The sequence below is a fragment of the Lemur catta genome, chromosome 3 (assembly GCF_020740605.2).
Source record: "Lemur catta isolate mLemCat1 chromosome 3, mLemCat1.pri, whole genome shotgun sequence".
In the NCBI taxonomy this organism is placed as follows: domain Eukaryota; kingdom Metazoa; phylum Chordata; class Mammalia; order Primates; family Lemuridae; genus Lemur; species Lemur catta.
The window spans coordinates 83,800,156-83,827,696 of NC_059130.1; the positions used below are offsets into that span (position 1 = coordinate 83,800,156).

General features: G+C 41.8%; 1 protein-coding gene across 1 annotated transcript in view; it reads right to left on the reverse strand.

Annotated features, from left to right (window-relative positions):
• Window positions 1–27,541, reverse strand: part of C8A (complement C8 alpha chain) — a 60,236-nt gene that overhangs the window by 25,257 nt on the left and 7,438 nt on the right. Inside the window, exons 2-7 of the mRNA XM_045547924.1 lie at window positions 19,337–19,430; window positions 14,282–14,426; window positions 13,144–13,291; window positions 8,883–9,072; window positions 6,750–6,950; window positions 4,835–5,075 (exon numbers count right to left, since the gene is read on the reverse strand). Of these exons, the coding sequence (XP_045403880.1) occupies window positions 4,835–5,075; window positions 6,750–6,950; window positions 8,883–9,072; window positions 13,144–13,291; window positions 14,282–14,426; window positions 19,337–19,430 (1,019 nt within the window). The remainder of the gene's footprint in view (window positions 1–4,834; window positions 5,076–6,749; window positions 6,951–8,882; window positions 9,073–13,143; window positions 13,292–14,281; window positions 14,427–19,336; window positions 19,431–27,541) is intronic.

A 27,541-nucleotide genomic window follows, 5' to 3' on the forward strand; every position in this document is an offset into this window, starting at 1 on the left:
CCCAGCCCTGTGCCAAGTACAAAAAATACCCCAGGGACAACATGCCTAGAATCTGCATGTAAAAGTTCATGGTCTAGTAGAAGAAACTAATATGTAATTACAACTAGCATAATATGCAATAAAAACAAATATATATGTATATTCTTGAGTGAGTCCTTTCTTTGCCCAAGAATCCCTCCCACGTTTCCAAATGCCTGAGGTGGTGCCTTTACCAGGAAGCTGCCACCCCTGGGCAAATACATCATGTCCTTCTTACCCCAGTATATGTGTGTGCACACGCACGTGTACATGTATGGTAGAAATATAATATAGAGGAGGAAGTAATTTGTACCCTATAATCCACACCCAGTCCATCTGTAAATTCTCTAAGTGCTACTTTAAAAATATGTCCCAAATCTATCATATTCTTCCATGTCCATTCCTTATCCTTCCCCTGGACACCAGCAAGAGCCCCTAACTGTTCTCTCTGAGTCCACTCTCGCCCTGTTAATCTGTGCTCTGTGTGGCAGCACGACAATCCGCTGACACACAGATTAGACCACAGCACTGCCCTGTTGATGACCCTGCACTGGCTTCCCGGTTGCTGCAGGTACAGTCCATACTTCTTACCATGCCCAGCAAGATCCTCTGAGGCTCTCTTGGCTTTTTCCAACCTTAACCTCAGTTCCTGCTGTTCTTCCCTTAGCCCACCGCTTTGGCCACACACGCCTTCTTTCCGTTCGCAAACATGCCACACTCCTTCCTCTTGAGGGGCTTTTGTACAAGCTGTCCAGTGGCCCAGGGCACCTTCTCCCTCATCTTTGGCATCTCTTTCTTATCCTTTGGGTCTCATCTCAGTTTGAGTTTCACCTCCTCAAACAGACTGTCCCAGATCATCCTAAACAAGTGTCTTCCCCAACCCCCTGCAGCTATTCCCTATTTCTACAACCTGTTCATTTTCTACATGGCTGTTATTACAATTTGCAACAATTGTATTGACCAGTTCATTCACTCACCCAACACAAGTTATTAAGCCCTGACTATGTGCCAGGCACTGTTCTAGGAAATAAATATGCAGCAAGGAACAAAACAGGCGAGGTCTCTTCTCACGGAAGCGGCATTCTAGAAAGAAGATATTGACGATAAACAAATAAGTACATGGGCATGGTAGCTACTGAACAAACAGTGACGTGCTGAGAATTAAAGAAGGATGATATGACACAGAGGTATGGTCAAGAATGGCCTCTGGAAAGGTGGCATTTAAGTTGAGATATGAATGATAAGAACACCGCTATGCAAACACCAGAGGAAAAGGAAGCCAGAGAGAGAGGACAGCTGATTCAAAAGCTCTAGGCTAAAATAGCCTGTTATCATTGTTAAAGGAACAACGATAATGACAATAACCAAAAAGGAAAAAAGAAAAGAAAAGGCCATGATACTCTTGCAACATCCAGGTGAGAGAGAATGGCTGTTTGCCCCAGTGAGATGGTAATCGAGGCGGGGGTAGATGAGGCATGTGCTTTAGAGGTCAAGTTGACAGATCTCATTGATGGGGGCAGAAGGTAAAGGAGGACCAAGGATGACATCTGGATTTTGGGCTGTTTATTTTATTTCTTCCACTAGATAGTTTCACCAGAACAAGGAGCATATTGATTTTGTCCTCCTCACACATGATACAAACTCCATGAACACGGTTGATGAATGAATGCATGACTAAAGAAACCACGGGAGAAGGGGCAGAGTGATGTCAGGGCAGAGGTAGAGATGCCTGTGCAAGGTTGAGGAGGGTGAGCTGAAGTTTGTCAGGTTGGCAAGACCAGGAGAAGAACTGGGGAGTAAGAGAACAGCATGTGCAAAGGAGGCAGGAGACACGCAACTTGACAGCACAGTGTCACTGAAGAACTTGACCTGCCCAGGGTAAATTGGCAGCTCTGTAACTAGGCCAGACTCCAGAGACATCAGAATGGGGCATGCGCTATTTGCTTTGTCATATCTTGATAGAAAGGCAAATAATGAAAGCTCCAAAGAAGGGGTGAAGGAGAGAAAAAAAAATCTAAATCCAGAAATTCAAGCCCCAAACCATACTGATTCCTACAGAACTCAGAAAGCTGTCAGTCACAGCCCTTGAGGAAATGTTAGGGTCTCATTGATGTCTAACATCACCCCCCTGAACATCTAAGACTTCCCTTGATTTTTGATGCATGGTATCATGCTGTCTTTCAGGGAAAAGCATTTGATCTAAAGGACATATTAGAAGAAAACAGCCTTGTGCATCCTCTGGGATGAATCCAGAGGGGATCTGAGGCAAACCCAAGGACAAAAAATTCCCCCAGAGCAAACCAACCCGTGTGTTCACTTAAATCATTCCATACCAAGCCCAGCCTGTTGAGTTCGGGAACGTGCACCACACAGGATGTCTCTTAGAAACAAGCGCTTAATAGAATACAAATTAAAGTCATAAGGATCAAAGATACAGAGAGAGAAAAAGACAGTGACAAAGAGGAAATGGAAAAAGGGGGAAAGGAGAAAGAGAGAGAGAAAGAGGAAACGAGAACACAGGGAACAGAAAACCGGCCAAAGATCAGCCGTGGAACGAAGTGTGAGTGATTCTATTTGTCAAAGGGAAAGAAGGTAGATGTTTTTGTTCTTTGTAGGTTAATATGTAAATGACATTCTGATTTATTAGTGGTCTCCAGCAGATGAGGTGATGATTAGCACATTTCCATATTTATAGAAAAGCAACACTAACTTTCTGGATTTATAGAAAATCAGCTCTTCACAAATAGCAAATTGTGCTATTATCGACATATGGTTTTCTATAAACAGAACTGAGGTAATTATCCCTGGGACAATTTGTTGGTGGGCTCCTTTTGAATATTAACCACATTGGAAGCCCATTTCTGCCTCACAGATTTTAAAGAGGAGGGGCCACCAGATACCCCAGGCAATAAATTAGTAATCCAACACCAAAGACGGGAGCCCAGAAGAAAGATGGGAGGCCATACCACATGGTGGTGGGAGACCACAGGTCCCCGGCTCTGACCCCAGATTTCTGCAGCCCTGGGCAAAGTAATCAACCTCCCTGATGAGCTGAAGCATTTATGTGGCTAGAACTGGGATAACATAGTCTCCGAGTGTTGTCAAAAAAATTAAATGAGAATGTGTGCAATAGCACCTGGAACCTAGTAGGTGCTCAACAAATGTTAATTCCTTTGTTTCCTTGCTCATGTTTTTAAATTATCCTAAAAAGGACCCACTTGAAAAAAGTTTTTAAATCTCTTTTTTTACATTGATCTGTAAGCTATTTATTCTGTATTATGATCAAGTACATGTATACATGTCTTTATTTTACGAGAAAAAAAGTTTCTTGAAGCAATAACTCACCTTCAGCACTTACAATCCTCTATGATATTTTCTATTCTATCCTTTGTTGTTGTTCAAAATTTTGCTGGTGATCTATACATTGATTTTCAGACCTACCACTGGGTTGCAACATGCAGTTTGAAAAATACTGTGATACCAGAAGGTAGGAACCATATTTCGGTTTGCTCACTATTGTATCCCCAACACAAACATATAATGGATGCTCAATAAAGCATCTTGAATTATTAAAAGAATAAATAAATGGATGAATTAGTGAATGACCCTCACCAAAACCTGAATGAATGCTCCCTTTCAAACTCCCCATCTTGTTTTGCACACTCATTATGGATTAAGCCCTGTGTTGAGTGCTAAAGAGATAAAAAAGTGTCAGGCATGATACTTGCTTTTAAAGATCTTGCTATCTAGATGAGGAAAAAAAAACATCAACATTTGGAAAATTGTTTTTTAAAGACCAAACGGTGTGTAACTTATATGTATCTGTTGAAGAAAAGGAGAGGCCAGCCTAGGCTGGTGCAATCAGGGAAACTTTTTGAAACCGGGAATGTGAACTTGGCTTTGCAATATGGATAGATCTCTCATCCTTCCACTCACCCATTGCCCAGGTCAGTGGTTCTCAAACTGTAGTGAGAGTTCAAACACACCATGCTGGGCCCACTCCAGGGTTTTTGATTAAGTTAGGTTTGGGAGGAGGGCCTGAGAATGTGCATTTCTCACAGGTTCCCAGGTGATGCTATGCTTCTAGCTGGGGCCCACTCTTTGAGAACGGTTGTTGTAGGTCAGAGTGAGATCATGAACGTAGTTTATCCCATGCTAAGGAATTTAGAGTTTATTTTTAGCCATTCGGGATACTAGGCAAGGAAGTGATATCATCAGATCTGTGAAGTAGAAAGATCTGGTGACAATGGCCGAGAATGGATTGAAAGGGGTGAGCCTGCTAGAGACCATGTAGGAGCCGGTGCAGTAATAAGTGAAAGAAGAGAGCCCAGCCCACCACCAGGAATGGAAATGGGGAAGAGGGGAGAGATGAGAGAGAACAGAAGGGTTGTGGAGATCCACGGGGGTGGAGAAGGAGGAGGAATCTGGAATGACCAGGTTTTTAGTTTCATTAATTAACCACATGGTTGTTCCATCGACCAAGAATCTACATTTAAAATAAGTTTTCACATTTTAAATAACAAAATCCCCCAGATTCTTTATTTTTAAAGAGGTAACTATGATGTAATAGGAAACCCATAGTTTTGGGGTCTAGACAAGTCTGAGCTCAAATCCTGTTTGTGGTGCTTATTAGCAAGTCATTTCACCCTTCTGGATCTCAAATCTCTGGAAATACTACTACTTATGCTACCCTGTAGAGTTGTCATGAAAACCAAATGAGATCACCCATACCTCATAGTCAGTGCTTAGAAAACTGCAAACCGTGTCTTGGTGCGTGGGGGGGCCACTGTGTGCATAAAGCTTCTGCTCTACTTACCAAGGGATTTCATTTTTTGATTGTCAAGGACCAGGATATATTCGTAAGTGCCACCCATGGATCCAGACGTGATATAATGGGTGCCATAGTCATCGATGAACTTGGCATACATGCCGTAATTATACTGCTCTGGGAGCTCCATTAATGACTGCAGCATTCCCTCATCCAGCATGATATTGTCCCTCCTCATCTTAAAATGGGCAGTCTGCACCTTTGTGAAAATTCTCATGAAGCTGTATTTCTGCCAACAACCGCCGTTGAATGAGGCAAAAGAACAAAGAGAGCATATATTTTACCACATGAGATAGTGCAAAAGATCAGCATTTAGTAGCTGTGGGAAATACACACAGACACACACAAAACATAAATACATATAATGGAGTATTATTATATTTTACAAGCATATATTAGATTAGACATCAACGTGTACCAGACTTCTCCCACACCTTCATCTCTGTTCCCACGGCCCCTGCCCAGGTCAAATTCTCATCAACTATCACCTAGGTTAGTTACTAGGTTAGTCACTATGGTGGCCTCTTTACTGTGCTGCATGCCTCTGTTCTGTCCCCAGTGCACTCTCACTTCCACACTTCCGCTTGCACTAATCAAAGCACGGCATTGTGCAAACCCCTATGCAAATATTATGCATCTATTAAAAATTATGCTTAGCATGTCTTTGATGAATGTCACTTAGTTTAATCCATTGGACAAATATCTATGGTGTGTATAGTTGCATGCAGAGGATATAATCTCAAATGAGATAGGCCCCTGCCCTCATGGAGCTTACGTTCTAGTGGTAATCTCATATGATTAAGTAATAAAGAAAAGCAGGATCCTCAGATAATAGTATAAATACGACATAGCACCAGGGGACTGTAGGATTGGTTTTACAGGAAGATGGCCATCTACGAACATTACTTCCAGGTAACAAGAGCCTTGATTCAAAGTGATGATGAAAGTATGAAGAGGCCACCTGCTTTTAGCAAAGTCCACATTAACATGCTATAGCCAGACCCCAGAACAATGCCACACTTTACCTTCAGATGAATAGCTACTTCAATGGCAAAGCTCTAGAACTCAATTTATGTTTGTTGAGTAAGTTAATTTTTATAAACGCATTTTCATCATTCAAGATAATTTTTAAATCCCAACTAGATCCACAGTCCTGGTGTCAATGTTATTGAGGCTTTTTGATAAATTTCTAATCAATTCAATAAATATTTCTCTGGGCCCCGATTCTCTCTCCAACCTCGTCACTCCCTACTTTGGTTCCCTGCCCACACTTCAGCCAGCTGAAACACTTTGCAGCCCAGGATGTGGGCGGCATTCTCATCTCCAGGCCTTCGCACAGGCTGATCCATGCCTAGGGGACCCTTCTGCAATTACACCTCCCTTTGTCTGGACAACCTAGACTAGTCTTTAGATCTCAGCTCACACGCATGCCCCTTCCTCAAGGAAGCATGTCTTAAGCCCTCAGGGTAATAGGCACTTAGTGGTTAATGTTTGATGGATAAATGAAAGAATTTTTTTTTGAGCATGCCAGACCTCCTGTCTATTTAGAAAAGCAAGACTTGCTTTAGAATTCTTCCATCTCAAATTTAGAGGGCCTGGCATTTTCTCTTTAACACATTACCATTCTACACATTTCCCTGTATGCTCCAGGTAACCATGACAAAGGATGGGGGGTGAAGTGATAAGAGTTCTAGTCTTATCATTCAATTTTATTCCCTTTGTGATGATTCTCTGTGTGAAAGAGTAATAAGAAAAACAAACCTGATTACCACTGATCAGACATTTCCAATTACACAAGCAAATTAAGGTTCAATTACTACTGTACTTTTTAATGCAATTAAGGTAATACATGTTCAGTGTAGATTATGGGATACTATGAGAGACAGACATTATGTTTTAATACCTTCTCATTATAGTTGCTTAACTTGTTCAAGAATGAAGAGTCTTCTGACCCGGATACACCTACACCCACCATTACAGAGCTGCCGGCTGGGCCTACACCAATGGTCACTCCACTCGACTTAAACTTGTCCTCTTTTACTTTAGAAAGAAGGTCATTTGCATCATCGTACAACTCTGAGGAGATTCCAGTATCAGCCCGAGCCTGAAAACAAACAAATAGATGTTAGCTTTGTGAACATAGAGCCATTTTCCAATTCATATTTACTGCTTAAATCTTTGCTTTGCGAAATACCTAAAGTATCATATTATTGTAAGTAATTCTTTCATAAGGCTAATTTGGGTATCAGATTGATACTAAAATACACAAAATGCAGCAGTGTTAGTGTTTAGTGGTACTGCTAAAATGTTTAGCAGTGCATGTACACACACACACACACACACACACAGGATTCTGATCAAATGTTACATTGGGCAAGTGTGGCTTTCTTTCCAGCTGGCTCATCCTTCCTGGAGAGAAGGAAGGCCAGCCGCTTGTCCTTGCAATGGGGAGATACAGAAAGCCATGCCTGGGCACGGACCCGGGGGGAAAAAAGCAAAGGAAGCTGTGCAGATCATGATTGTCCAAGGCAGCGGTGTCTTTTGTTGTGTCCACAAATGTTGGGTCATTTCATTCCAGGCACATTACAGGGTTGCATTTCCCTGGTGACTTGAACTGAGACAGTCTTGTGCTTTGCTGGAGCCAATGAAGCAAGCCTTAGGGGCCTGCGAGGAGCTTCTCAGCAATCATAAGAGCATGTGCTGAGATGGAGCCTCCGTACTTTGAGTCCCTGAGTGTCCGTGATGATTAGCTTCCTTTCTCCCTGAGGACAGACAAGCAGCACACGCAAGGCATCGTCGCTTCCAGCTGTTGAGATTTCAGAATTCTTTGTTCCCACGGCATAGCCTAGTGTGTCTTGCCTGATACATAGACCCTAGACCTTCCTTGAGATCGGGAGCATGTCATTGTCTGTGTCTTCCAGCTTGGCTTACCATAAGCCCGATATGGGGTAGGGGCGGGTGTGGGGTTGAGGGAGCAAACTTCTTAAAAACAGACCCCATAAGCCTGGACTTATCTTCTGTCAATACTTTTCTCTTGAGAGAAACTTGGGGGAGGGGAGAATGTGACTAGATAATTATTCAGAATCCTGGGATCCTGCCGTCTCTCTCTGTAGTTATACTGTATTTAGTCTGTCCACTCCTCTAAATCATGTACAGCCTGGGCTTAGTTCAGAGAGACCTGGGTTTGAATCTTGTCTCTGCAGTACAGTTTGGGCCTGATACCTTATCCCTTTATCACGCTCTCTTTTTATGTCTAAAATGGGATGATGATAACATCTATCTCATTGTGTTGTGGGGATTAAATGGGAGAATTTATGTGGAAGTAGAGATCCGATAGATGATAAGCATTCAGTGAGGTTCGCTGTATGGACGTCTCACCCACAGGATGAGGGTAGAGAAATGGATGGCTCTGAGCAGGCTCTGGACCCATCGTGAGCTGTGTGATGCTCCAAGTGACCAGGAGACCACAGGAGTTTAGAGGTGGAGGGAATCTTAGGGCTCATCAGTAATTTCATAGCTCTTTTGAACAGAACCCTTTCATCAAACAAAATCACATACAACAAGCCAAGATATGAAAATGATCAGTGTGAGCTGCCCTTGGGCATAGTTGGGGCATAGGTCTCAGAACCCTGCCCATCTATGCCCTGTCTTGCTGCCTCTTCCCAGATTAGGACCTGGGCCAGGGACGGGCAGTGAGTTGCTCGAGGTGTTACGCAGTTATAGTCTAACAGAGCCACAACTTGGAAATAGATCTCCTGACTGGCAACCCAGAGAATAGGGCCCCAGATCTATTTAATTAATCTTGGCATGCAGCCCAGATTTGACAGGCAGGTGGCCACATTTATGCTACACTTCTTGGTGCCTCTCAGCAGCCTTCAACACGGAGCACTTGTGGGGCAGGCACAGAAGGGCCTTCAGCCCCCAGCAAGCTCCGAGGGAAATAAAAGCTTCCAGAGCAAGACATCTCCATCAGCAGTCCTCTCCCTCCCTGCCACCCAGCCTACGGGGGTCTGAGAACCTGCCTGTTCAGACTTACTTCAAAGTGGTACTTCAGGAAGTTGTAGGGTTTCCGGAAGTACTTCTCGTCGTCTCCATAGTAGAGCTGCTCACAGGTGGGGTCATACCGAAGTTCTCTCCACTCCCCGTTGTATACCGTCTCACACTGGCCCCCGTAATACCCGGCATCATACACGCTCTGAGTTTCTTTCTGGGTGAGGATATTGTACCTAAATCAAAAAAGCATAAACTGTCATTCTTTGGAAGAGGTCGCTGGTTCAAGCAGTAGTTTCTCAATCTGTGTTCTGTGGAGCCCTAGGGTTCCTCCAAGTAGCTTAAGAGCCACTTTAGGTAACACTGGGAGACTGAGTGGGCTGGCTTGAGCCCCCAGGTTCTCTTTAACCAGAACCTCTAGACAGCTCCATTCAGCATCCAGAATAATGCTTCCACATAATGGGCAGCCCTATATAGTTGTTGAATAAGATGGAAATATGCACAATTATCATAAGTCCAAGCACAAGAGTCAGACAGTCTGGGCCCATTCCCCAGCTCTGCCACATCTAGCTGTGTGACCTCAGGCAAATCATTTAACCTCTCTGTGCCTCAGTTTGGTCATTTGTAAAAAACAGTTAATAATACTACCACCCTCATAGAGTTAAATATGAGCTAAAACATGTAAAGGAATCATAACCGTGCTCAGCATAATTAAGTACTGAGTAAATGTTGCTGCTGTTGTTATTGTTGGTATTATTTCACAAAAGAGCTGTGCTGCTAAAAAATAAGTTTGAAAGATCGGGTGTAACTGACAGTGCTAAGGCTGAGAATCTAATCCTCAGAAAGGCTATTGTCTTCGAGTCAGCTTGGGATGTGGAGGGTGCACAGTTTGAAAGTCAGGGAGACTCCTGTTTAATTGCCACTCTTCCACTTACTAGCTGTGGGACTTCGAATGCCTTCTAGAAGCTCTCTGAAGTTCCTTTGCCTCGTTTAAAGAACAGATATAATAATACCTACCTCTCATGGTTTTTGTGAAGTCTAAATGAGAGCATTAAATTAAACCCAAAGTAAAGTTGATAGTGCATATTAGGCATTCAACAAATGGTACTTGTTTTTCCCTAGCCAAATATTCTTCCAGAAATATTTTCCCATACTTCCCTCTCTGGAGTATTTAAAATCTATCTGCCCAGGTTCCGTGTTTTAGGACATGGATGATTTTAGCATATTTAGGTAAAATACAATGTCAAGCAAGTGAAATACAGGTTTAATTTTCTACGAAGGGAAAGTTAACAGAACAAAAACATTAGAGTTGGCTAAGAGCTCTAACATCCGACAATCAAAGCCTCTTATGTTACAGATAATAAAATTATTACTTTTGTTTATCTCTCAAACTCCTATTTGGGCTTTAAGACCCAACTCACACATTGCCTCCTGTCCACAGTCTTCTTTGAATGCTTTGGACAGATAGGTGTTCTCTCCTCTGTGTTCCCATGACATTCAGTGACTACCTGTGGCATAGCATTGATCACAATTATTTATGCCCTCTGTGAAAAACGCACAAAGGCAGAAAAGGAGCAGGGGATAAACTGTGAATAAAACCTGCCTCAAAGGAATAAATGGATAATTACACAGCACCTGGCAGGTCATAGAAATTCAACATGTGTTAACTTCCTTCTTCTCTTCCTTCCTCCATCTCTTTCTTCATATTAGTAGAAGTGATGTAATAATAGCTATGATGAATTGAATACACACTCTACTAGACATTTAGCTTGATTAGCTTTCAACCTCACGACAATTTCGCAAATGCAGAAATTGAAGCTCAGAAAAATTAAGTAACTTGCCTGTAGTCACAGCTGGATATTTTTTCCTAGATTTTGTTGACAGTAAAATCTGGGTTCCCTTCACTCCCCCTGCAGTTTCTATCTTCCCACTCATTGAACATGTTTCTGCCTGTAGTTTATAAATAGAGCCCCTCCAACAGACCAAACAAAAACTCAAAGGAACAGTAGCCCTAAAATTGTATTATAACCTCTAAGCATAAATAAAGCCTACATATATTTGGAAAAGCTGTTGCAAAAGCCCCAGTGAAAATGAAAAGGCATGGTCAAAAAAGTACTACTTTTGGAAAACTACTATGCAGAAATATTCACACATGCATACAAAAATATGTGTATAAGAATGTTCATTGCAGCATTGCTTATAAAACGAAAAAAATGGGAAAGAATCTAATTATCTTTCAATAGGAAGCAGTCAAATAAATTACCATATAGTTATACTATAGAAGAGGAGTCAGCAAACTTTTTTTTTATAAAGGGCTAGATAGTAAGTATTTTAAGCTTCTCAGGCCACAGGGCTGTGTTGTAATCACTCAGCTCTGCCCTTGCAGGGCAAAAGCTGTGTTCTGGTAAGACCTTATTTACAAGAACAGCAGGCTGAATTTGGCCTTCAGGCCATAGTTTGCTGATCTCTGTTATAGAACACTATGCAGCTTATTAAAAAGAGATTGGAAATGTAAAAGGAAATCTTAAATATGTATTATTAAGTGAAAAAATGCAAGTTATAGACAATATATATCATATGGTCACATTGATGTAAAATAGACCTATGTCTATAATGTACAGTACACATAGGTATATTTTCCATGCAATGTATATTGTCAATGCATTTTTTACATGATCTGGAAGTATCTACATCAAACTGTCGATGGGGTCAGCTCCAGGGAGGGGAGAGAGGGCAACTGGGTGGGGTTCTGTTGGGGGAGGAGAAAGAAGACTCCCAATTCTTATCTCAAACCTGTTTCACTTCTCTAACAAAAGATGAAAATTGAAAACTGGGAAATGCTTAAATTAGAAAACAGTAAGATATCAAGAAAAGTCTTTGTGATCTGCGAGGAACAGAAGGACTATCAAAATGTCAGCTGTCGGAGTGGAGGAAGGGCCGTTTTGCTGGTTTCAGTATTTGGTGTGGGTAAAGCACACTGCTCAGAAAATGTATTTGAAATGCTCCTTGTTGAATGACAGAAGTGCAGGGTCATGGTTTGTGATCTCTTTGCCAATGAAAAGGGGATTATTTTTCAGCTCAGTATGTCACGCTTCTACTCTGTTTATTCCGTGGTCACTTTTGAAATCAACAAGAATCCCCTTTGATTGATGTTATGGACCGAGTTATGTCTTCCCAATAATTATATGTTGAAACCCCAACCCTCAAAACCTCATATCATGACTGTATTTGGAAATAGAGTCCTTAAAGAGGTCATAAAGTTAAAATGAGGTCATTAGGCTGGTCATTCAAGGTGAGTGGTGCCCTTCTAAGAAGGGAAGTTAGGACACAGACACGTACAGAGGGAAGGACATGTGAAGACACAGGGAGGAGGCAGTCATCTGCAAGGCAACGAGAGAGGCCTCAGAAGAAACCACCCTGTGGACACCTTGACCTCTGACTTCTAGCCTCTAGAATTGTGAGGAAATGAATTTCTGTTGTTTAAGCCACACAGGTTAAACAGAACTGTACAACCCAGGTTGTGGTCCTTTGTTATGGTAATCCCAGCAAACAAATACAATTGGCCAGGAAGAAAACAGACTGTGCTCATCTTTTATAAGCAAGTGTCTACGTGCACTTACAGGGTTCCATCCCAACTAGTAGGTGGGCTGTGATCTCAGAACAGTTCAGTCTATAACACTAGGTAAGGAGCTATCCAGGTTAGAGACATGGGGAAGAAGTTCCAGAAAGTAGGAACCAAGTTTATTAAGGCTCAAAAGGAAAGAGTATGATGCACGCAAGCAACTGAACCTGAATGATGAATAGAAGTTAGAATCAAGGCTGATTTAATCTTAACAGATGAAGACAAAGAAACTGTGGCCTTGGAGGTTTAAGTAAGCAAAGTAGGTATTAAAGGCCCGCTCTGTCTCACTGCCAGCCCTGGTTATACAAGTGACTACAGTGCAAAGCCAATCGTGAGCAGGGCTATTGGAAACGACACTTGGATCAGAGAAGAGCTTTTGGGGACATCAGAGAAGGCCTCATGGAAGAAGTGGCTCCTTAGAAGGGCCTTAGAGATGGCACAGGGGTGATAGGTGCTGAGCAGTGCAGTGGGGACGGCTGAGAGGAGATGAGAACCCTCAGGCAGAGACGTGGAGGGGAGACCATAGGCAGGGCCATGTAGGTGGGACTGGGCAAGCCACCTTAGGGGCTGCCTCATAGGACACACTCCAGAGGAGCCCTCCAAAACAGTCCCTTTCTGTCCCCAAAATTAATACTCGTGATTGAAATCATCCCTGCTCCTGAACAGCCGGCAGGCAGGGACTCACCCCAAAGCTGCCTTCTCAGATCCTGGAATTGGTTCGTACTGGGTGCAGTCATCGTCAGTGGCCCTGACATCTTCACAGTCGTCCTCATCAGAGCCATCAAGGCAGTCCCTGTCTCCGTTACACATGAGGTGGCGTTTCAGGCAGCGACCTGGGAGAGGAGAGGCTGTGGCTGCTCTCTGGACTCCCCTCTCCCTCACCACCCACAGCCACGATCACCAGGTCCTTTCCACCCGGACACAGCCCTCCCGTTGTCCCAGCCTCTCTCCGTCCTCACTGCCTCTGCCCTCCTCCCCAGCCTCGTGAGCTCCCGCCTGCAGCCCCCAAGCTCAGGCCTTGCCCAAGTCTCTCTCCCAGCCTCTGCATTGCAGGGCCCAGTAATCTTTCTAAAATACCAACCTAGCCATGTCGCCCCCTCACTCTGTATCCTGCAGTAGCTCCCCACTCCTCCTCTTCCAAACGCGACAGTCTGACCCCTGGTTACCTACCCGACCTCTGGTTCCCTCAGTGACCCATCACCTGCCTCTCTTCCCAAAGCCCTGATGCTGCAAATATTCTGCACTGATTAGGAGTCCCCAATCCCCATGATTTTGTGTGTTCTTTCTCCTAGAAAGTTTTATTTTATTTTCCAACTCTCAGCTTAAGTATCATTTTGAAGCCTGCCCTGACTCCCCAGAGCAGTTTTGGGCACCTCCTGCTGGACAGTCCCCCTGGGCCATGTGCATACAACCACTGTAGTGGCTGTATAGGGTATTGTAATAGACTCCTTGAAGGTCTCTGTCCCAAACAGACTAGGAGTCCCTCAAGGTCAGGTGCAATATTTTTAATCTCTATATTAATAACGGGTAGCACACTGCCGGGCAAATATGTTCCTAACAATATTTGTTCAATGAGTAGATGAATGAATGACCTGTGCATTTTCTAAACGAATCAACCGCTATTCCTATAAACTTGAACCAAAACTACTTGGGCTGCTGACTTGGTTTAAAAATGCAGATTCCTGGGCCCCATCCCAAACCTACAGAATGGCAGCCTCTAAGGGCAGGGCTCAGGAGTCTGCATTCTAACAAGCTCCCTGGGAAAGTGTTTTGCATGCTATGTTTGACGAGCACAGCTGTCTTCCCACTGGAAGGCTACTCACCTGTCTCCTTACACTGGAAATCCTGTCCACATTGTGCTTGGCTTTGACAAGCTGTGGGACTGGAACAGCTGGCTTGATCCCAGACGTCCCCGCTGCAGATGGTTCCCCCAAACTTGTTTGGCTGCAAGAGGCTCCGGTATCGGTACTAAATCAGATTTTTGAACCAGATACATCTTTGTCAATCAATCAACCGAGATTTGTGCAGGCAGGTGTCAGCTCAACATGAGAAATAACTGATGATTGAGAGCTGCCTACGAAGCTGTCTTTTGAGGGGATGAATGTGCATAAACAGTGGTGTTCAACCAGAGGTGGCACCATCCCCAGCTGGAATATTGAATAGGGCCTCCAAACATCAAAGGAAAGCCTGGGACAAGGTATTTCTAGAGTCTGTCTACTTGCTAGGGGGGTCTCTGCTTCCCCTTCTTCAACCAGTTAAATTCCTATTCATCTCTCAAGATTCATGGTTTTACTTCTCTGCAAAGCCTTCCCTAAGTAACATATTCTGCAGGTTTAAGAGTGTCCCTCTCTCCTGACACGTGTCACCTGAGGCTGTGATTGAGTACCCACTTATTTGTCTGTATCTCCCACCAGTCTGTGAGCGATTTGCCTATGGGGGTAGGAGCCATGAAGGGAGGAACATGTCTGATTTGGCTTCATACACTTGTCACTTGACTTACAGTCAGGTACACAGGAGGTACTTTTGGAAGACATTTGTTGCTTTTCCTTTGTGGCATTTCCTCTGGACACAGCCTTCCTCCCTTTCCTTAGAACATATCTTATACAGTTCAGGTGGGGATGACCTCACCCACTTGGTCACAGGGATGTGTGGGTATAATCCAGGCCCCGCCAACCAGAACGCCGCATCTGCCTAGGTACAATGACTGCTTCAGGAATTGGCACATGACTCAATCCAGCCTGACCATGGTCCTTTCTGGGGATTTTGTTTTTGGAAAAGACAGCTGCTTTTTTTATTGGAGTCACTGGGAATTGTGGGCATCAAATGACCAACCATCTTGCCTATCATGTTGAAAGAGCCAATCAAGAGACAGACAAAGAGAGCTCTGAAGACATCATGTGAGTGCCTGGGGACAACCTTGACTGCAGATGAATAAATACTTGCTGATGGAAGGAAAAGATTAAGATGCATACCTGTCTTGGGGCCCTAGGGTTTCCTGATAATGCTTTCTATGAAGCATATGGTGTTAGGCACTAGTGTAGAAGGAGGAAGATGAAGACTAGCATATTCACAGAAATATGAGGTCCTATCTCTGCCTTCAAGAAGCTTAGTGTTTAGTTGAGGAGATAAAATGTGTAGTAATACAAAGCATGCTGCATGCAGAACACGCACACAGAGTGTCCGATCCGGGAACGGGCAGCCCTGTATTTTCTGCTTCCTGTTTCCCTGGCTCAGCCCACCGGCCCCTCCTTCAAAAATGTTAGTATGTAAACAAGAAAGCAATGATTTAAGCAGCAAGAGAAGTGAGTTCCTGACCTGAATCTATTTCTTACTTGCTGTATGAAGTATCAGGGCCTCGGTTCTAGGTGCCTCAGTTTCTAAATCTGTAAAATGAGGTGGTTGACCTCAGTGGCCTAAGTACAGTTATTACTGATTCTTTCACCTGTGTCCTACAGTTGACCATGGGCATAAGGATTAGACGGACTTGGATTCAGAGCCTAGATTTGTTTACCGACTGACCAAGTCACTTACCTTTTCTGAGGTCTGTTTTCCAGTATGTAAAATGGGTGTCATGGCACCTCACCCTGAAGGGACTGTGTGAGCTCTAAGTGAGAGAACGTATGAAAAAGCTCCTAGCCCTGCGCCTGGTATATCATTGATAATCAACAGAGGTGGTTTTCACATGGTTATTGGTATCCACGCAGTCTTTTCTGGACGATTCCAGCAGGCAGAGAAATGCAGCTTACCTCTCCTTTTGCCCACCTCTGTCTAAGTAACCTGCTCATTAGCTAAGGGGCAGAGTAGGCAAGGAGAGGAGAAGATCGGACCTGGCCATTTGCCTGTCCTGCCTTTCAGTTCTTAACAGCGGTAAGAGGTTTGTGAACTCTGTGGGAAGAGATTATAGTTAATGATCAATTTGGGAATATCAGGATATTTCAATTTTCCACCCACACTCCTGCCCCTCGGCACAGCAAATAAAGGAGTGATCAGCATACAAATGTAGAGTCAATCTTCTTTCTTGCTCTTTCAAAAAGTTCATTAGATTTTTAAAACCTGTAGTTACCAATGTGATAATGGTGATGGTAGCTGCCATTTATTGAGTGCTTACTCTTGGCCACTTTACATTCTTTACATTATTTAATCTTCACAAGTTTATGAGGTTGAGTGTTATTACAAATCCCATTTCAAGCTAGGTGAGAATTCCAGCTCTGCCACTTAGTGTATATGCATCACTAGGTAAACTACTGAACATCTCTGATCCTCAGTTTTCTCATTTGTAGAGTGAGATATATCTGAGAGTGTTGCAAAGATTAGTGATAATTCCTGTGAAGGAATTGGCACTTTGCCTGGCTTCTGGTACATACTCCATGATAGTAGTTACCAGTACTATTCCTGTAGCCAGTTGTCGGGCTACTTCAGAAGGAATTGGCATCAGTGACTGTTAATGTCACTCATGACTCTGCAGGATAATCAGGGGAGGTAGTAGAGTGCAGTGATTAGCCACTCAGGATTTTTGGAGTCAGACTGACCAAGTTTTAAATCTAGGCTCTGCCACTTTCTTAATGGGGGACCTAAACAAAGTGGATGGTGGTATCTATTGTCTACATTTATAGTTGGCTGTGAAAGTCAAGACTATTTAAAGCATTAGCACAGTGCCCGGTACCTAGAAATTATTTAATAAGTGGTGACTGTTACTGCCATTATCATCCTTCCTATGGCACCTATACGTGGAATAATGGTGCAAGCCATAGGGTTCATTCCCATCAGTTCCCTATTCTCCAGGTTGCTATCAAATAATGAAGATATTGTGTTGCAGGAAGGTTGGTGCCGATACTCCCTAAGGGCCTTCTCCGTGCTATTGCCTGTGGTTGGTATCATTAAGACATAATTTTCTTTTCTAGCTAGTAGATGATGTTTCTTTCCAGAAATGCACATCTTTGTTTGGGTGATTTTGAGAGGGACAAACATATTAATAAAAAGAAACTAGGGTAGTCTTTCACTTAAATAATTAACACAATTTAATTATTTTAAGGAATACTTTTAAAAACACGTGTCCTTTTGAGTCACTAAGAAAGGAACTCCATTCTGATCTAAACTACAAGTCATTCACTCGTGCTGACTATCTGCTGTCTAAACTGAAACATTTGAGAAAAGTTTAGTTTAGGACGTATAATAGGTTGAATAATGTCCACACAAAGATATCAAGTCCTAACCCGTGGAATTTATAAATGTTACCTTATTTGGAAAAGGGGTCCTTGCAGATTTATTAAGAATTTTGAGATGAGGAGATTCCCCTGGATTACCTGGGTGGCCCCAAATGCCATCACAGTGTCTTACAAGAGGAAGGCAGACACGGAGGAAAGGATACCCGGAAGAGGAGATGGCAGCGCGGCCAGGGAGGCGGAGATTGGAGTGATGCAGCTGCGGGTTAAGGATTGTCAGCAGCCACAGAAAGTTGGAAGGGGCAAAGAATGAATTCTCCCCTGGAGCCTCCAGGAGAGAGCATGGCCCTGCCGACACCTTGATTTCAGACTCCTGGCCTCCAGAACTTTCTATTGTTTTAAGCCACCAAGTTTGTGGCAATTCATTAAAGCTGACTCAGGAAACTAGTACAGGATATCATAGCAAAATGAGAATTTGGGGGCCAGATACATTTAAACAGGGGCAGTCTAGGATCTTTGGCATAAGGCAGAATAATGAAATTTAGGCCTTGATGCTGAATAAACTAGGTCCAAATTGTGAGTGTTTCCACCACTTAATACCACTGTGATTTCAAACAACTCCTCGGAGACATTCAGAGCACCTCGTGTCTACCTGAGGGGTGGATCTGGAGGCAGGATGACCATCTGCAGGCCCTGCAAGAGTTCAGGTGAGAGGAGAGCAGAAATGGACTCAGGGCAATGGGAGTGGGGTTGCAGAGGCAGGCACAGATAGTAGCTAGAGAAACAGCTGACATTTGTTGAACACTTGCTCTGAGCCAGATGCCAACAAAAATGCTTTGCACACATTACTCACTTAGTGCTCGTAATAATTCTATAACCCCCATTCATAGATAAGGAAACTGAGGCACAGAGAGAATAAAAAAAATTATCCAAGTTAACATAGCAGTCAAGGGGCTGTGTTAAATCTTAAACTGCAGAATTGAAGCTTAAACACTTCCACTCAACAGTACTGTGCTATAGGCAAGGTTCAGGCAGTGGCATGCCCCGTGGGGAAAGGAGCATCCACTACAGGCATGTGTTGACCGAAGGGAATTTCAAAACAATAATAAGACAGAGTAGAAGTTAGACTGTATTTTGTTATCAAGATGAGCCAGTGATTCTGAACCCCTCTCTGCCAGAGCAGACAGCTCCCAATGTCCCCCTTCCCTTCAAATGCCAGGGGGGTTCAGGATCCTTTTGGACCACTCAAAACCATTTAGATGGGCAAAATAGACACACCTTTGTTCACTGGCCCTTTCAGTTTCTGAAAGTGGAATCCTCAGGCACACTCTTCCTGGTTTATCTAGCTATGTACATCATTACTCGGCTCCCCATGAGCAGCTTGGCATTTTGTTACTAATCCGTTAGTCCCCCAGATGACCCTCATTAGAGGGCAGTAGATTGGCCAGGACCCAGAGAGGCCATCGGGAATAAATGTGCCCATGTCCAGATGGCCTCTTTTTTGCCTCTGAGTCATAACATACCCGTCATTTGTAGCCTCACTCAACAATCCCTTACAAATAAGAAATGAGTTTCAGCAGCCCTGTGCCCATGGCTTTCAAATACCCATTTCTCCCCAGACCCTTAGAATTACAGCCCCAACTGCTTACCTCCATTTGAATGCCTAATGCAAAAATCAAATATGAAATGGCCCAAAACTGTTCATAAATGTCTTACCTTTTTGTCCTGGCATGGAAAGCAATCTGTCCACTCTGACCAGTTGCTCAGCTGGCAGGTAACTGCTGTGGGGGTAGCAGATCGACTTACTCTCCTAAAGAGAGGAAAAACCCCTGCATCAATTTTGAGAGACAAAGTTTAAGCAAAGGAGAAAACTGTGCACATTTTCCTTCCAGTAAAATATGGTTTGTAAGAAATGAGGAATGAATATTTATTGTACCCCTACTATATGCAGGAATGGTGCTGGAGGGTTTATATAAATTATTCCTTTAATATTGTATCAATCCCAGGTGGGATGAGTACTGAAGAGTGCTAAATTTTGGAAATTTTTGGAAAGCCAAAGTAGCAGAAAGCTCAGTGGTTCAGAACGTGGAAGAGGATTGAGTGAATCCTAACAACTTGCTGGCTTTGATGTTAAGCAAGTTACTTAACATCTCTGAGCCTCAGCTTCCCCATCTGTAAAGTTGTGTTAAAAATAGCATTACCTAATAGGGTTATTGAAAGTATGTTGAAATGCTTATGAAGTGATTACTAAAGGTTGGCTTTTATTATTATGTGCTGAGACATTACATGATTGTCTCAATCTCTATAACAATCCTGGGAGATAAATACTATTAGCCCTATTTTATATACAGTATAAGAAAGCTGAGATTCCTAAAAGCTAAGTAATCTCTGAAGCAATAGCCCAGGGGTGACAGAGGCCAAATTCGAACTCGATGGTTCAATGACAAAGCCTACTTCCTATTTCCAATCATCATGCTGTTTCATTTTACAAATCTGACAACAGAAATGAGAGAATGTGTCTCCAAGGCCATGATTTTTTTTTATCCCATGTTGCTTCCTTATAGGCTAAAAATCTTATTCAGGGTCAGAGCAGCAAGCCATGAGCTTGCCTGGCTGAAAATATTAGCCTCTCCCCATAGCACCATCACTGCTGCTGCTGCTGCAACTTCAACACCAGGTGAGCCCACTGAGTGAAGTAGGAAGACTATCTGTCACCACCAGAATTGCCACAGCCTCAGAGAGCCAGGCAGCCTCTGCTGTGATGAATGACACAATCATCTCCCCAGTGCAGGGAAAAAAGTACTTCTAATCTCATGCTAATTATGCAGTGAGCTGCTACTCTTGATGAATGATGACACCGGGGTTGAAACCTTAGACAAGGAAATGAGGGATAGTCAGGAAAATTATGTTCGTCTTTAATGCTGGTTCTCAAACTTTTTTTGGTCTCAGGACCCCTTTATACTCCAGCTAATTACTGAAGACCCTGAAGAGCCTTAAGTGGGATAGATCTATCAATATTCACAGAATTAAAAATAAAAACTGAGATTTTTAAAATATTTGTTTATCTAAAATTATAATAACAAACTCATTACATTTTACCCTAATTCTACATTTTTGCAAATCCCTTTAATGTCTGGGTTAGTAGAAAGCAGCTGCTTTTTGCTTTTTCATTCACTCAGTTGCTGTATGTTGTTTTGGTTAGACTCTATGAATAAAACCCAGCCTTTACACAGTCATGTAGTTGAAAAACGGAGAAGTGTTTTAACGGTCTTTGTAGATGACTGTGGATATTCTCCTTTAGTATTACACCAAAACTTGACAAGTGGTGATTTCTTACGTTAGTTGCAATGCAGAACCTGAAAGCATGTCAATGAATTTTTCTGTACTCTGTTACATTACAAATTGTTGGTCTATATACACTTTGAATGGATCTTGTGCCCATGTACGATTTCTAAAACATCAGGCATTAGTAATTTAGAAAATAATAGTTCACTGAGTATGCATATCTCACAAATATTAACACATTTTACTACATAATATAAAAAATCAAACTTGTTAATATCACCATTGATCTTATTAAGCTCATGGTGGTGGATTTATTTTCCAAAATTTTAATTTTCTCATGAAAGCTCAAATTTTGTCATTAGTAATAAATAGTGTTATTTGTTTTCTTTTTTTCTATGTTTTCTCTTCTCTTTCATATATATATATATATATATATATATATATATATATATATATATACACATATATATATATATATAATTCTTATTTCAGCATATTGTGGGGGTATAAAAGTTTAGGTTATGTACGTTGCCTTTGCTCCCCTCAACCCCCCAAGTCAGAGCTTCAAACGTGTCCATCCCCTAGACACTGTGCATCGCACTCATTATGTATGTATACACCCATCCCCTCCCCCACCCACATTTGCCCAACACCCAATCAATATGATTCCTAAATGTGCTCTTAGGTGATGATCAGTGAAACCAATTTGATGGTGAGTACATGTGATGCTTGTTTTTCCATTCTTGGGATACTTCACTTAGTGTAATGGGTTCCAATTCTTTCCACGAAAATACAAGAGGTGCTATATCACCATTGTTTCTTATAGCTGAGTAGTACTCCATGGTATACATATACCACATTTTATTAATCCACTCATGTCTTGATGGGCACTTGGGTTGTTTCCACATCTTCGCAATTGTGAATTGTGCTGCTATAAATATTCGGGTGCAGATATCTTTGTTATAGAATGTCTTTTGTTCTTTTGGGTAGATGCCCAATAATGGGATTGCTGGATCAAATGGTAGGTCTACTTGTATCTGTTTAAGGTATCTCCATATTGCTTTCCACAGGGGTTGCACTAGTTTTCAGTCCCACCAGCAGTGTATGGGTGTCCTGTCTCTCCGCATCCATGCCAACATTTGTCGTTATGGGACTTTTTGATAAAGGCCATTCTCACTGGAGTTAAGTGATATCTCATTGTGGTTTTGATTTGCATTTCCCTGATGATTGGAGATGTTGAGCATTTTTTCATATGTTTGTTGGCTGTTCTTTTGTCTTCTTTTGAAAATTTTATGTTCATGTCCTTTGCCCAATTTTTTTTTTTATTTCAGCTTATTATGGGGGTACAAAAGCTCAGGTTATATATATTGCCCATGTCCCGCCCATACCCCTGAGTCAGAGCCTCAAGCATGTCCATTCCCCAGACAGTGCACCTAGCACTCACCATGTAGTCATACCTCCATCCCCTCCCCCCACCCTCCACCTCCCCAAGTCAGCACCTTCAAGCATGACCATTCCCCAGACGGTGCACAACGCACTCATCATGTAGGCATACACACTGAGGAAGGAAATCGTAGAGCATGTAAATAGGTGGAAAACCATACCATGATCGTGGATCGGAAGAATCAACATTGTTAAAATGTCTATACTGCCCAAAGTTATCTACAGATTCAATGCAATCCCTATTAAATTACCAACATCATTTTTCACAGATATAGAAAGAATAATTTTACGCTTTGTGTGGAACCAGAGAAGATCCCATTTAGCAAAAGCAATTTTAAGCAACAAAAACAAAATGGGAGGTATTAATTTGCCAGACTTCCAAGTATACTACAAAGCTGTGATTATTAAAAGTGCTTGGTACTGGCACAAGTGCAGGGACACAGACCAGTGGAACAGAACAGAAAATCCAAATATAAAACCATCCTCATATAGCCATCTAATCTTTGACAAACCAGACAAAAACATACTCTGGGGAAAAAATTCCTTATTTAATAAATGGTGCTGGGAAAACTGGATAGCCACATGTAGAAGACTAAAACAGGACCCACAGCTTTCACCTCTCACAAAAATCAAATCACGGTGGATAACAGACTTAAACCTTAGGTGGGAAACTATTACAATTCTAGAAGAAAATGTAGGAAAGACTCTTACAGACATTGTTTTCTTGAAGTGATGAGCTCTTTGCATTTTTGAGACAATATATGCCAAATATCTAAGCCTAGATAACCATAGCTTTTCTGGCAATTATTTTGTTAAGTAAAAATGATGTTCTAGGAAGAAAGCTCCCTTCATGGATTGAATGTTTGTGTATCCCCAAAATTGATATGTTGAAACCTAATCCTTGAAGTGATGGAATTAGGAGTTGGGGACTTTTGGAAGTGATTAGGTCATGAGGGTGGAGCCCTCATGAATGAGATTAGTGTCCTTATTAAAGAGACCACAGAGACTTCCCTCGACCCTTCTACCAGGTGAGAATACAGTGAGAAAATAGCCACCTATGAACCAGGAAGCAGGCCCTCACCCGACCTGAACCTGCCAGCGCCTTGACCTTGGACTTCCCAACCTCCAGAACTGCAAGAAATAAATGTATGTTGCTTAATTTACCCATCCAGGTCATTTTTTATAGCAGCCCAAACCCAGACAAGTGGCTATTTTGACTTAAAACTCAAACAATTGCTCTTCCTCAAGACAACTGTCATACTCAGTGTATGAGAAGTTCTTTATACATTATTCCCATTCTGTCACATAGAATATTTAAATAACATCCATTCAAGGATTGCAATTTAATAAAATTAACAATCCTTACTGCTTCAGTAATGACTTTAAGTAAAACAATTGTTTTCCTGTGCGTTTGGTGCCACTGCCTTGATTTCGACCAAGGCTGCAGCAGCTTTATCCACCAGTGCTTCTGTACCATCAGTGCAAACATAAACACAGTGAAAAGGGCAAATAATGTCTTAGTATTATTGTGAAAACTGTTTTGAACTCATAGATGCCCACAGAAGATCTTGGCGACTCCCTGGGGTCTGCAGACCACACTATGAGAAACTCTGATCTATGAAATGAAGCTAGCATACACCAGCTTTACCATCCCTCAAAAGACGACTTCAGTGCCCAGCTCACAATCTTCCTGTCTACCTCACTCTGGGAGACTGGTCATCCCTATAAATGAGCCACCCAGCGCTTTGCTCTCTCAGTTCCTCCTTTTCCTTATCTCTAATAATCTTCTCTTCACTCCACTGTCTTCCATGATCACATTTTGGACCTTCTCACTCTCTGAACAGCTCCTCCTCTAAATCACTAATTCATGAGTCACCTGTGAAGAGTTTCTGGGGGGCTCCACAGTCTCTTCTCCTTCTATTTTATACGCTCAAGGTATAAGTGGTATCTTATACCACTGCACTTGTTCTTGGACTTCATTTGGACCTCCACTATCTTGACATCTAAGCTTCCTCCCTATCAATAAGACCCCATCCTATCTTTCTTTCCCTTTAGAATCAGTTTTGATTCCATGATCCATCATTTCTAAATCTTACCTATATCCTAAACTCCTAGACCCTACTGTTCCCTCACTTACACCTACCTATAAAGCCCAACCATCTACCTTGGTTAACTCCTAGGTATCTTTCAGTCTCATCATGAGCATGAATCCCTTAGGGAAACATTTCCTAATACTCACCTAGTTAGATACCTCTTTTCATATGATTTGATCAATCTCTGCACATCTTGACACTCAATTATCACACTTGCAATATTTGTATAATTTTTTTTCTTCTCCACCAGATTTTAAGCTCTATGAATGCAGGTACTATCTGTATTTGCTACTGAACTCCCAGCACCTCTCATGGGCTAGACTCATGGAAAGTGCTCAGTAAAATATTTATGAAAGGGAAAAACAAAAAGGAAGGGAGGGAAAAGAAAGAATGAAACCAATTTCTGGGAAATAGGCAGTGACATTGTTGAGAGATTTATTTGACCCTGGTTCCCTCTTAGAATCTATTAATAATTAAATAATCTCAGTACCTAGAAATTCAAATGGCTCAAGGTTTGGTTCACACGTCTTTTTTTATTTTTTTGTAAATAAACTTGGCCTAAAAGTAAAAGTTTGAAGTGTAGGAACATGGAGACAGAGAAGGGACAGGGTGAAGGTTTGGGCACAGGAAAGGACTCCACATTAGTTCTCCATCTCACTGTAGAATTGTCAAGATAATGTCATTGTAAGCCCACAGAGACTGCATTATGATGTCAAACTGGAGAGAAACAGTATTAATGGATGGAAGCAAAAGTCTAGACAGAGCAGTGCTATGTTGCTGTAGTTTTAAAAGCTTTGTGACATGCTGTCTAGACAGAGGCACACACAGTAATGTTATCACTGAGGCCAGAGTACAAAAAGAACACCGAGACCATTCATTAAGTCATTACAGGGCTCCAACCTTTTAGCCAATATCAGTATGAACAACATTTTCTCTTATCATTCCAATGAAGTTTTTAATGTGGATCATTTTTTGATGATTATAAAAGTAATACATTCTCATTAAAGAGAACACAGGAAAGATTATAAAAGAAAAAAATTTCCCTAAATCCTACTACCTTTAATAGTTTGTTATATTTCCTTCCACTCTTTATTTTCATAACATAGTTGAAGTCATACTGAGTATTACATTTTATAGCCTGATTTTCCACTTAATAGTAGAGCAGAAATGTAAACTATTTATGATGGCTACATATTATTCCACTCCCCCAATATTAAACAATTAGATTTTAAGCCCCCAGTTTGTCTGTATTCTAAGTTACTTGCTCAAGATATATCCTGTAGAATGAGATGACCGAGTTGAAGGGATTTTAAAGCTTATTGCTAAATGGCTTTCCAAAAGAACTCATTTTTTTAATTACTTAAGGAGCCATTAATATTTCTGTGACCTAGTAAATCTTGGCAAATATGTTTAAAGCATCTCCCAGCTAGTGAAAATCCACTTGATCATTAAGACATTTAATATGCAGCACAGGAATTCAGGAGTTTTTTTTTTATTATTTCAGAATAATACGGGGGTACAAATGTTTTGGTTACATGAATTGCTTTGTACAGTTTGAGTCAAAGTTATAAGTGTGCCCATAACTCAGATAGTGTGCATTGTACATAGTAGGAGTGAATGTACCCATCCCTCCTACAGGAATTCAGGAGTTTTTATTCTAGTCTTTAGTTTGCCCCTAACTTGCTGTGCTACTGTGAGCAAGTTACTTTAACTATACAACTTTTAGTTTTTTGGGGTTTTTTTTGCCAGTCAAATTCTTTATTATATAGAAAATGGTATGTCACAAATTTTTATATGTTTAAACTTGGTTTTTATTTAGTTAAAAATACTTTCTAATTTCCCCTTTGATCTCTTATTTGATCCTACAACTTTTAGTTTTTTCATCTGTAGAACGAGCACACGTCAATATAATACTATTGCTGAGTTTCTCAAAGTGTACCCTATGGAGTACTAGTTCCTGAGAAATGCACCAGGGGTGGGGAAGGGAGAGAAGAAAAGTTCCATGGTCAAATCCACTTGAATGAACTGCATACAATATATCATTCTTGGAGATTTAAAATGCTCAATAACATATTAAAGGCTCTGATAATTTCTGCATTTTAATTTGCTTCACCCAGCATTTCCCAAATTTCTTTTTGGAGACACAGGTCATTTCTTTTTTTCATGCAACATCTATTTGTAAGACTATGCAACACAGTTGAAAAAACACTGATGTAATAGAAGAGGCTTAGAGTCCACCAAATATGCATTTGAATCCAGTTTCTGTCACTCATTGAACTTCAATTTTCTCATAGCTGATAAACAGGGAAACTAGCTCGTGAGACTATTTTGAATATGGAGTGAGATCATGTAAAGACTGAGCACAAACCTGGCACACATGTTAGCTTCTTCTCTCTAACCTCCTCAGCTCCATACGTGCGCATCAAACCTCTCCACCTTCAAAAATGTATTGAACGTATTCTGTATAGGGCCGTGGACAAATGAGATACTTCCCAACTGCCTTTTAAAATAGATTAGCATATTGGTCAAAGGGCCTAAAACCTAGAGTTGAATAAACAACCTGCCAGTCAAGTGCTGGACCCCAGAATGTGGCCACTTCAGCAATTGAGAAAGAAAAAAATAATAATTAATAAGCTACCAATCTTAAGCCAGAAGGTCAGAAAGCTTAACTCTGATCATTGCTGGGGGGGTCATCCTATTAAACTGACCCAGCTTATATTCAAATCTGATTGTCACTAATTACATAATCGTGAGTCAGTTCCATTCAGTTACGTGAAAATTATATAAAATGGAGATATTTTAAATTTGACATTGAAAGTTCTGAGTCTTTAGCAACCTCCATGTTGCAAAATCCCATGGAAAACTTTCTGGTTTTGTCTTGCTTGTTCTCTGCTGTGGTTGGGATACGGTTGATTTGTCCCCATGGAAACTCAGGTCGAACTTTGATCCCCAGTGGGATGGTGCTGGGCCTAGTGGGAGGGGTTTGAGTCATGGGGTAGATCCCTCATGAAAGGCCTGGTGCTGTTCTCAGGGTAGCGAGTAAGTGAGTTCTAGTTCTGGCTAGAAGGATTAGTTCTCTCGGGAATGGATTAGCGTCTAT